Source organism: Anarrhichthys ocellatus, unplaced genomic scaffold, assembly GCF_004355925.1.
Source record: "Anarrhichthys ocellatus isolate YVR2014 unplaced genomic scaffold, GSC_Weel_1.0 scaffold35, whole genome shotgun sequence".
NCBI classification, from domain to species: domain Eukaryota; kingdom Metazoa; phylum Chordata; class Actinopteri; order Perciformes; family Anarhichadidae; genus Anarrhichthys; species Anarrhichthys ocellatus.
In genome coordinates, this window is record NW_022280065.1 from 4417398 (window position 1) to 4429472 (window position 12075).

The 12075-nt window shown below is 40.3% G+C and overlaps 1 protein-coding gene across 1 annotated transcript in view; it reads right to left on the reverse strand.

Annotated features, from left to right (window-relative positions):
- Positions 1-11388, reverse strand: part of LOC116393800 (synaptic vesicle glycoprotein 2A-like) — a 17169-nt gene extending 5781 nt beyond the window's left edge. The window contains exons 1-10 of the mRNA XM_031866422.1: positions 11214-11388; positions 7124-7859; positions 6306-6486; positions 5470-5621; positions 4794-4927; positions 4547-4636; positions 3611-3718; positions 2896-2984; positions 2636-2800; positions 2407-2540 (exon numbers count right to left, since the gene is read on the reverse strand). Of these exons, the coding sequence (XP_031722282.1) occupies positions 2407-2540; positions 2636-2800; positions 2896-2984; positions 3611-3718; positions 4547-4636; positions 4794-4927; positions 5470-5621; positions 6306-6486; positions 7124-7736 (1666 nt within the window). The 5' untranslated portion in view covers positions 7737-7859; positions 11214-11388. The remainder of the gene's footprint in view (positions 1-2406; positions 2541-2635; positions 2801-2895; positions 2985-3610; positions 3719-4546; positions 4637-4793; positions 4928-5469; positions 5622-6305; positions 6487-7123; positions 7860-11213) is intronic.
- Between the last annotated feature and the right edge of the window lie 687 nt (positions 11389-12075).

The following is a 12075-nucleotide window of genomic DNA, read 5'->3' on the forward strand; positions in this document are numbered from 1 at the left end:
GAGAGAGAGAGAGAGAGAGAGAGAGAGAGAGAGAGAGAGAGAGAGAGAGGTGTTATTGCTCTGAGATTTATGAATACTAGAGAAATGAAATGACATAAATGCAAATGTTTGATTACCACTGGTGATGGGTTTTTAAAAACCCTACTTTTGTTCCCCTACCTTTACAGTTTCATGTTTAAATCTGTGTTTTTTAAATGTAAAGAAACACACTCATTTAAATCCTCAGGCATTGCAGGCATAGTTACAGAGTTTGTTAGGGCTGTATGCAGGAGAGATACCTCAAGGATGGAAAATCTTACTTTCCAGGTAAAATCTACGTTTTTACTTACAGTTTATCATCTAAAAGATGCTAGAAGTGAATATTAACCAAAAAAGGGACAGTGCTCTTTATAGCAGAGATTGTAGTACGGATACAACATAATGTATCATATCAGGTCTTTATCAATGAAACTGAACATGACTTTACATATATTCACATGATATTTATAATTGTTGTGGTTATACTATCATCCTTATGGAAAGCACATTTTTTGGGGATGAAGAGCATCTGACTTCATAGTTGCTCCCTGAAACCAAATCTTACACACTTGCGGATTGAATGATCTCAGAGCCAAAGGACAGCCACCACACAACCAATCCTCTGCCAGCAGCTGTTTTTAATCAAAATCTCTTTTAGGCAGAGATCAAATGTAAAAAAACAGCATCCATCACTGTTGACTTTTAAAAAATGAATAACGGTGGGAAAAAACAGAAGAGGTTACGAGGCCCATTACCTTCTACTTTCTCTGTTTATACTTTGATGCCTGCAGCCGCAAAAACTGCTGGATTGGATTTTCTGATGACACTGCTGAAACTGCTTCCATACCAACAACCACTAACAGTTTCATTAAACGGAGTAAGGGAGACATAAAAGTGCCGAATGATCGTATATTTGAAGATGTCCAAATGACATAAACATAAAAGAATGCATCGTTGGCTTCGGGGATGAGGAGATACTGCTGCTGTAAAAGCTGCTGAGGCGCTTTCTGTTGGGATTCAAGAGCTTCTCTGTTTTCTCAGGCAGAAACTGACACATCGATCAAAAGTAAACATGCAGAAATCAAAACCATACAGCAAATGCCCTCTGTGCACTAAAAACTTAACACTTTTGTGTGCATTATTGTGTACAGTTACACACCTATAAAGCATTCACATATAAATGAGCTATAGTTAGTGTAAAACAAGTTGCGGCTGGTACTTGCTTCGGTAGAAGCTGATATTCAAGAACAAAAACATCTCAAGAACAACAGCAAACATACAAAACAAAAGGCACATTGAAATAAAGAAGAAGAATAAAGAAAAATAAAGAAAAATAAAGAAGAATAAAGAAAAATAAAGAAAAAAAACAAGCTGGCATGTCAAGTGGTGAGGAAGCTTTGGTTCTGATTATCCAACAAGCACATTGTTACATCTGTGTTTTCGTCATCATGAAGCACTGTTTCACAGCTAATTGCACCACTCTGTCTGGATTTGTTTATGTTGCTAGGGCAACAGCCCTCTTCGGCGTAACCCAGGGATACTAGAGGCAGAATGTTTCCATGGTTGCAGTCCTGCTGAACATCTGTGTTTTATGTTTTCTATATTTTTACTTCAGGCGGCAATAAAAACTACTTAAAATTCATATTTATTCTGAAATTATTACAGATTGTTTTTCCTGAGCAGCTGTCTAATAAAAGTGGGAAATAAAAAGATCATTAAAAACAGTTTACCTAAAGTGTTTTACTGCAATAATCAATATTTTTACCCTAACAATGTATCAAATGACTTTATGTAATGATCACCTGATTGCTTTTCCCCTCAGCTCTACAGAGCGTTTTAATCTATTTGAACTCATTGCTGTGGTTTCACATCACTTTACTGTTTTGGTTCAGTCTCACTGATCTCGTTAGCTGTTTTCAGCAAAACAAATCTGTTAAACACACAGTTCGCTACCTGCCCAGCACCCAAAGGCAGGCAGACACAGTTAGTGACTAGTGTGTGAACATAGTGAAGCATTTCGCAGCTAGAGAGCCAGATACTTCACTCAGGGGCTGGTGGAGACCAAAACAGAGCTGAAAGGAGAATATTAGAATAAAATTTGATGGTTGGCCAAAAATATGACTTCAAATGAATGCTAATGTTTCTCTTGGTTTGCTGGATATGTAAATAGATTAATCATTATGGCTGGTTTATATTGAATATCTTTGGGTTTTGGACTGTTAAAACAAAACAAGTGATTTAAAGATTTCACCTTGAGCTCTATGTGCTTTTAATAAACATGTTTCATCCTTTCTTGACATTTTATAGACAAAATTATTGAAAAATAACACCATTGACCTCTGTGCAGATCAATACTGAACACACCGATGAATTTCTGAGGATGTTTACCTGTGTTGTAGAACAAACTTGCAACGAAGGTGCAGTTTCTGAAGATGGTGTGTATGGAGGTGATGTCCTCAAAGTAGCACTCCTCAAACACTGAGTCTTCAAACACCATGGACTTCATCTTCAGGTTGAGGAACCTAGTAAACAGGTCACAGGTTTTCAGCAAAATGTTTTGTTCTGTAGTTTTATTAAAACTGCCTCACCAAAAAACGGCAGCTCACAAAACACTTACTTGTCATTGAAGTAGTGTCCTTGGAGATGCACTTGGTTTTCCAGTGTGAAGTTGAAAGTGACATGCTCCACTCGTTCCTTGGTGAAGGTCTTTGTGCGTGAATCGTATTCCTGCTTCTGGATGTACTTGATCATGTCTGGGAACCACACCGTCAGACCGTAATAGCTGCAAAGTTTTTAGAGTCAGGACAGATGAAATAAGCCTTTGAAAAGTGAACGTGGTTCCCCATATAGCAAAGGTTTTATGAGTCTTTAGTTTACCTGAAAGACATGGAAAACCAAACAGCCATGAGCATGAACGTCGTCCGTTTATATTCTGGGCTGAAGCAGGCAAGAATGTTATTCCGTATCTGCAACATGTGAACAAGAAAACCGTGATTGACACCAGATTTAGACTTCTCATGAGATTTTTCTCAGTTAAACTTTCCTGATTAAATTATGTTATTTTGACACACATTGCAATTTAGTGACTCCAGCGGACATGTCGGAGCAGTAACAAAGTGCTGGACTAAAGTTTATGAATAGGAGGTAAAACTTGAATGTTTCTATTTACAGTCGGCATTTAGCAGGTGGCGCAGAAGCAGATTCAGAAGAAAATGGAGGGTGTAGGCGAGCAGCAGAACGTAGGCTGAATGCAAATTAAAATCCGGAACAAAGGTGGTCAAGTTTCTGCTTGGAGCAGTGGTGCAGCAACAAGACGCCATTTTTAACTTCTTGGCTACTCTTGGACATTACGCCTCCATCCTCCATCCTCCATGGTTCATTCAACCTATGCAGCTCCACTGAGGTCTTTACAGCAAGCCCCAAGCTGTAAAAGGCCACAGCTCCATACTCTGGTACAATAACTAACACATTTATTTTTAAATGAGCAGTGATCTCAGATTTGATCTTAATGACATTTTATTTCATGCTTTTAAAACTTGGTCACAGTTTGGGTCCAGAACTGCCTGCTTAACATCAAATCTCCTTCACTCACCTGTTGGGAGAGGCTCATAATCTTCATCCTGTAGCGTTGCCAGACCGGAGTGTCGGTGCCAATGTCCACCAAGTCATCCATCTGCTTCACCGTCTTAATTGTGGTGACCTTGGATGAAAGAGATGCAAGCCCTTTAGCCAGATGTCAAGAAATGAATTTTGGTTGTATTTGTATTTTTTCTGAAAAGACTTCCTAAAACTCTTCCTCCTGTTGGTGTGTCCTCCATAGAGGAATGTCAGACATGATAACACAGTGAGAGGTAAAGGATGAAGCAAACTATTACAAATAATATTGTTACTTTTCTCCTAAAATTTGAATGCATTACCACTCTTGAAAGCCACAACTTGTTTGACACTTAATGTGAATTTAAAGCCTGATAACAATGTTTGAGATGTGGAAAAGTTGCATTGTAACATTAATTGGGCGCTATAATCAGCTGGTTCTATTTTCACAACTTGTTTGACAAAAATACCTCTTTTGGAAAATACTACATGTTGTTGTTGTTTCTTTATTATGCCGACACACTGAAAAATATGGAGGAAATGTGGAAGCAGATGTTGTTTGGCCCTTATCTATAAGAGGGGTAACGATTTCAGAGTAAAAGGGAAACTATTTTCATGGTTTTATGGTGTTAACCTGGAGATTCAATTTGAATAACTCTGCAGCTTTTACTGAAGACGGCCAGGACCCGTTTTTGCATTTCATTCCCAATCTCTCTCTCTCCCTCTCTCTCTCTCTCTCTCTCTCTCTCTCTCTCTCTCTCTCTCTCTCTCTCCTCCTCCTCCTCCTCCTCCTCCTCCTCCTCCTCCTCCGTCATCTCTCATGCTGTCGGCTATCTAGTAAAGGCATAAAGACCCAAGATATGTAAAAGTGTTGCTTGTGAGCTAATCTAAACGATATGATTCAATAAAACAATATTTTCTCAGAGATACTCACTGAAAACACCTTCTCCGGGTGTCCCTTTGCCCGCATGTTAGTGTCGTGGACTTGCTTCAGAATCATCCAGCCTTCGTCATGTTTGCCATTCTGTTAGAAAGAAAAGTAAACGTCATACCTTTCTATGATATTGGTATGTATAGATCTTCATTCATCTTTACTCAACATATTCCACATTTGTAATGACTCATACATGAGTAGAGCAGCTAACACAGTCAGACTGTTGTCAACAAGCACATCTGCTTACCTCTAAGTAGAAGCGTGGGCTCTCTGGCATGGCGCTGAGGGCAGCGATGGCTGCAACAGAGGGAAAAGCGCACACTAACACAAACACACGCCAGCTATGGAACTGATACGCCGAGCCCATCTGGAAACTCCATCCTGAGAAGACAAAAACAACCGACACAAAGAAATGAGCTCACACCTTGTGCTTTCGCTTTTCCCTACAAATGTGAGTCAAGACAGTAACGGATAAGGTCAGACAATCAATCTTTATAGAGCACAGGCTGGAATATATTTAATTTGATGTGACACTGTATGAACCATGTTCTTATTTTTCCTCCCTCGGTGCAAGTCAGAGTTCAGCCACAGTGCACTTTTCTTCAGCGCTGAACACTGGCTATATGCAAGACTTTGTTTGCTGCAAAAATATTTAATATAAAGGATTCATTGGACATTCTGTGAAATGCATTTAGCTTATTCGTTTTCTGGGGGAGAGTTTCATAAGAGGATTGATACCACTCTCGTGACTGTACTTTAAATATAAAGCTACAGTCTGAAGACTTTATTATTATATTGGGATTTTACCTGAAAATGTTAAACTGTTGCTTTAAGTGTCAAAATGAAGACGATCAGCTAGCTTGGACAGTGCAGAGGTAGCAAACCATAACTTCATAAATGCAGGGATTGGTCACTGTACTCACCATAATGTGGAATTATAGCCCAGGCCATGGCAGATGCATATATTCCCCCAATCATCCAGAACATGCAGAGCCAACTGAGGTGCTCGCCACGCTTCTCTTGGGACAGAAATTCTGAATAGTAGGAAAACACGATGGGGATCGAGCCACCAATCCTGCAAAGATCAGAAACCAACTGAGTCCTTGTGTTTTCTAAAGTTTAAGCACACAGAGTTTAGGTTGCCAGATAAAAAGCATTTTGTACTAAGAACCAAGAGCTAAGTTAATGTATTCATTATTAAGTATCCTGAAACACCACATATTTCGTGACTATTATTATTAATACATTATATCGTTAAATTGGTTATACTCTTTGTCAGCCACTTGTTTGGTTTGAATAACTGTATTGAGGATTATTTGCTTGCATTAGTCCATCATATATTAAAACTTACTCAAAGCAGCTCTAGGGAAAGTGATCACAAATTAAAATTACTTTAGCATCTCAATTTGACACTTCACTAAACCACATTGAATTATTAATGATGAAAAGACTCTATTCAGACTTTATTCTACTACTGTTAAACTCAAAATGGTGCAGTCAGACATATAACATAGTTCACTTAAAGCTTACAGTTTACTTAAATCACTCCTCTATATACATACATTATTGAAAGTTATGATTTATGTAATTAGTTTATATTCTGAAAAGATGAACTATTGTTAAAAGTGTATTTATTTTTGTTTCCCTTTGTCCTGGATTGTAACTGTAGACCTTCACTCCCTGTAAATTAAAACATATCCAACAGTGAAGCAAATCAGATCAGAATAAGAAAAACTATTTTACGCCATTTTCAACTTACCCAACACCTGAGAGGAGTCGGCAAAACAGAAAGGTGCCGTAGCCCTGGACGAAGGAGGAGAAGAAGGAGAAGATACTATTGATGGAGAGAGAGATGAGAAGAGACTGTCGACGGCCTATCCGGTCAGCCAGAGCCCCCCAGAGGAAAGCACCAACCATCATCCCAAAATATACAATCAGACCTGTGGAGAGAGCAAAGGAAATCAAACTATTAAAAAGTAACTATTTTCTGTCTTTTTTGCTCCTACTGGGAGATGATGGGCTTTTCGGTTTCATGCTCTGCTGACAGCTGGACTTACAACAGGTTCTCTAACAGTCGATAAATCCCATGAACTCACCAAACCAATAATAAGTCTGTAAAAACAGGTTACAAATATACTGTTGTTGTTTTTTAAAGGCTAAGTAGTTTCCTTTAACAGCTGGGCACTGTAGTTTTTTAGCAAACTTTCTTTGAGGACTATTTTCAGCTCTGGATTAATGCACATTTGGTGCTCTACTAGTTGTTCCGGCAGCAGGATGATGTCCATATAGGATTGATTCAATGGACGCATGTTCATGATAACGAAGGAACTCGTGGCCCAGAATTTGGCTCATTGATGTGTTTTAATAGTTTTTGGACAACAATGAAGTTCTAAGGCTCAGAGGAATAAAATTCCCAGCCAATACTTGTTAGTGGGTTGGTTTTGGAGATTTGTTGACTGTAACAAAAATATAGGCAATAGAAAGCCTCATCATTTAAGCAACATAAACATGCATTTGTGACACAGCCAAACCAGAACCTATACAACAGAAGGAGGAGACACTGTAAAAGAGTCTTACCCAGCATGCTTTTGTTAGGTTCAGACAGGCACATGTCCTTCTCAGCGCTGGGCAGGACAAACCCGACCACGAAGATCTCAACACCGTCTGCCATGAGAGCCAGCCCCAGCACAAAGTACAGGGTCCACTGGAACCTCCCATGGCCACACTCCTGTAAAATGGTCTCGTACTGTTGAGCCAGCTCTTCCTGGTCCTTCCTCCTCTCAGCCTCGGACACTCCGACATCTGTGAACTGCTGAGCGCCGGCCCTCACCGAGCCCGGACCTCCAGCCAGGCTGCCCTTGCCTGACTCGGCCCGGGGAATTCCTTGGTACTCGCCCTCGTAGATCTCATCATCTTCATCGTGACCCTCCGTGGAGTCACTGTGGCCGCCCTCATCCTCGTTGGCCGCCTGGCTGTCTCCACGGTAATAGCCCCCGTCCTGGCTTCCCTGCGTGGGGTAATCATCGTCATCACCGTCCTCTTCAAACCGGTTGTAGGAGCGCTTGCTGTACTCATCGGTCACACGATCCACTGAACGGCCGACCTTCTTAGATGCCTGCCGCTTGACTTCTTTGGCAATGTCTTTGGCGCCTTTTATGAAGGCAGTCCGGTTTTGGTAGCCTTCCTCCATTTTAAAGAGGTTCAGAAGATGCAAACGTGTTCAAAGATGGAGAGGCCACCTGAAGCTTCAGTATGTTCAGGGTACACCTCACGAGCTGAAGATTGGTCGACTGACAACAGGCTCTTTTTACGTCTGTGGAGGAAATGGAAATAGAAAATGGTCAGTCTTATGTCATTTGTTATTTCTGCATTGAGTGGAGAGAGGCATTTTACAGGAGCTTCAAAAGCATCTGCACATTTCTGGTGACCTATTACATTGGATGGATTCCTGAATGGACCCTGAGCCCTTAGCCCTCCGGGCCTGTGCCTCTGTCTGACTGATGAAATTCAATTACTTTCTTAGGAAAGTCAGTCAATACACAGAGACACGTAATGACTCCAAAGAGGCACAAATTTACTACAAAGTGACAACAAATAGAGGCAAAATGGCTACAAAGAGGTGCAAAATTGAGCTAAGAGACACAAAACGACTACAAAGAAACAAAGACGGAGACGCAAAACTACCACAAAGACAATAAAACAAAAAAACGATGCATTGACAATGTGTCTCTTATTATAAGTGTCTCCTAGGTGTCTTATTTAGGAGGGGCGTCTCTTTCTTTGTGCCGATCATTCTTCTTTTTTTCATTGAGCTAACCAAACCACCTAACCAGCCTTTAATGACGTCTTTCCAGAATAGACCTGTTGCTTTTCCATATCTGCCCAGCATGTGTTCACTGCTGAGTCACAGACGGGCCTGAGCAGTAATTCCAGGGTGAGACATCGAGAGCTTGAATGGTGAGAGTGATATTTAATGGATGTTTCTTGGTGCAGAATTTCATGGTGAAGAGCTAATTTCCCCCTGGGGATGAATAAAGTTTATATCTGTCTATCTATCTATCTATCTATCTATCTATAATATATCTGACCATGACTCAACTGTAATGTGAGTAATACTCCAAAGGATCAATGAAGGCCCTACAGATCACTGTTTATGAGAAAATCCTGTAATACGTATTATAATCTCGTCATTAATTCCTTTAAAGACTGCTCACAAAATCCTGCACTAAAATATATTGTTTTTCAATCATTTAAGTGATTAAAAAAATGCATTTACGGTATTGAAGAATACTGTATACGTTTCTTAATTCAAAAACTGAAAGAGTGCAGAGGAGCTGTGTTCCAAAACAAATGAGGCTTGAAATTAAGAAAAAGACGCCGTAAAGCTGATGTCCATTTCAACTGTTTGCTGCAGTATCACATCTCCTTTTGAAAAGGCACTGACTCGTGTAGTTCACTGACGATACCCACATCCATATGTTGTTTTATTAGGATGCTGTGAGGTCGCCGTGCAATGAAACAAAATGTCACTTTGATTTTGCAGTGCAGTGAAACAACAGACAGAATGAGAGACATCACTGCTATGCTCCCTTTGACCGCTGTTTCGGGAACGAGGTCTGACGGGTAATAATGGGCTGTCAGGGCTATAAATGTCTGCCAGGTAGAACAGGACCTCAGAAAGGGTTTCATAAACGCTGAGGTCAGGGGTCAGCCACAAAAAGAAACCTGTGAAATTTTATGGTATTACATTTTTTTTCTCATTTCTTTCGTTTTCATTTTCTGTAAATTGTGAGAGTCTAAATGCTACTTCACAGCCTCCTCCACACTCCAACAGCAAAATACTATGAAATATTGAATCCCATCATATTTTTTTATTTTTGGGGGAGTAAAAACAGTGAAAATAAAGATAACTTTCAGCCTAAAAATGTTAGCATAAGCCTTTAAAACACACCATGTGCAATTACAGAAGGACAAAACTGCTCTGTAGGTTGCTCAAATTTCCAAATTAACATAAACAAATACAGAGTACATGAAGTCCATGTCCGCAGTGACAGCTGCAGCCCCGAGTTGTGCAGACTAATTGTTTATCTATTGATGCCTTTGTTTAATCATAATGTGAAACCAAATCCTTGTTTGTTAAGTGGTGCAGTAAAGACCAAAATCACGCTATAGTGCTGTAAAGGGGGGAACATAAGAGTAGGTTCAAAAAGACTCCTATTTCTACCACGTTGTTGTATCATGGTTTTATATTCATAATTATCTAAAAAAATACATTCTACCTGTTCCAGCATCCATATTCTGGCCAAAGCACAATACGTTTAAATTTGTTTATTTAAAATTAGATTTGCACATCTTCACCAGTCACAGATCCTTCACTGTCAGCATGATGAGCAGATTTACTGGTACAGATCAAAGGAACCCCACATGCCTGGTCAGCCAGGTTAAACTGTCGGACACTAACCCAATAATGCCTCGGACTCAATCAGTTACAGGCCTGTAGTCAGGACAGTGATTGCACAACACAGAAAGCAAAGCACGTTCATTTCAGAGGACCAAATGCTATAAAATAATCAGTCTCTGTCGGAGTATGAACCTCAATAAACTCAATAATGTGCTTTAAGGTCAGCAATGACTATTAGATGGTTGGATGGATGAATAGATGGGTAGGCAGATAGGCAGACAGCACACTACTGAATCCTTAATGCAACAAGTAACCTACAAATTCATTAAATAATTTCCATTTTTACTTCTTTTCATACAGAAACTAGGGGGTCGCAAGTCAGACTCAAACAAAGGCTTTAAACCCACTTTTCTCATTTTGTCCCTGCTGTCAAGTTGGCAGCATCTCTACAGGCCCCTGCAGCCTGCAACACACAGCCCTGTCAGTAAAGAGCAGGATGAGGATGAGGAAGATGGATATTACCCTGCTCTCTGGTTTGAGCAACCCTTTTATTTTTTGTCTTAATTTCCTCCCCCATTCAAAAATCAATCGGCCTCAGCACCATTTCCTTTGCCAGGCCAAGCAAGCTTATTAGCACCAGGGGGTTTCTACCAGAATATCAAGTGGCGTGCCTAATAATATGGACACCTGAAGATAACATATAACCCTGTAGAAATAACACCAACCGTTCTCCTAATAGTAGTATCTCACACAGGCCGATTTATAAAAGAGTTATCATATTTAATTTGCTTACATGATTGATGTGTTTCAATAGCAGCAATTGCCTGAAAGCGGCAGCAAGAATGTGAATTCAAGAGTCTGATTAAATATGTGCGAATTTAAGCTTCCAATTTAGTCAAAATCATTGATGTTAAGAAAAAAAAATGGCCTTGTCGCTAACAGGCCAATTTACACAGCCCACAAATACGGCCGGATTAAAACATACATCTGTCATAATAGCAGCCGATTGTCTGCTCGCTGGCATCCTGACATCTGTGCTAATTCTCAGAAATCTCACTGCCAGCAGTTTGTCACGATTTGGATTCGATTATCGGCCCTCCACTCGATTCACAAAATCGACCTTAATTGCTGTAGAAAGCAAACGGTTGGAGAACACGCCCGTCGTCTCTCACTCAAGATGTCTTCATGCAATAATATAAATACATATTTCAGACTAGAAAAACGAAATACGTCGCTATGTATTATTCATGTTATATTCAAGCTCACCTTTATTCCTGCGATGTGGTCCCTCTTCAGCCCGGAGATGGTGATGAGGAGGATGAGGATGATGATGCGTACGAGGCTGTTGGTGTGAACCGAGTGATGATGCTGTGCGGCGAGGAGAGAAGCCCACGCCATCTACACACACACACACACACACACTGCGATGTGCAGGGGTCCCCTCCCCCATGCAAACCCTCACGAGCGCACGAGCACATTAACGCATTCTATCTGGAGGTTTTTTTGCGCACATTTTCTCATTTAAGCCCGTTCTATTTACGCTTTTTTTTCTTATCTAATTTTATGTTTGTGCATACCGTGTCAGGAAACACTGAACTCATTAGTGTACATGTATAGGCTACCCTAGCACGCATGCGCACATGAACACCTTATTTTCATACGTTTTGTTTTTTTCAAACAGATGATTGTCTGTATAAATGAATATCAAATCCTGTGCACAGACAACACACACGTGCAAGCACACCTGACTCCTGTTGCCATGCCAACCACTTGCCATATTCTAGATCCCGACCACTGCATCGGACACGAGAGCTCTCTGCACAGACAGTGGGATGCCATCACATGTGCCATTCACATAAAACGTCTCTATGGATGTAAGAAATATAACGGTAGATGTTTGTATTTGTCACATGCATCAGGCTGTGTTTAATGGCAATGTGTGGGAGAACTGTCTAAACACCATAAGTCGTAGTCTTAAAAAGATACCTCTCATTGGGATTTGGAGGAACATTTTAAGTATTTTTAAACTTACAAACACTATTTTGTATACAGTGTGAATATTCCCAAAGTCCTAATTGACAGGCTTTGTTGGACAATGTAAGGGGGAGAAAATCTTTAATTTCGTTTT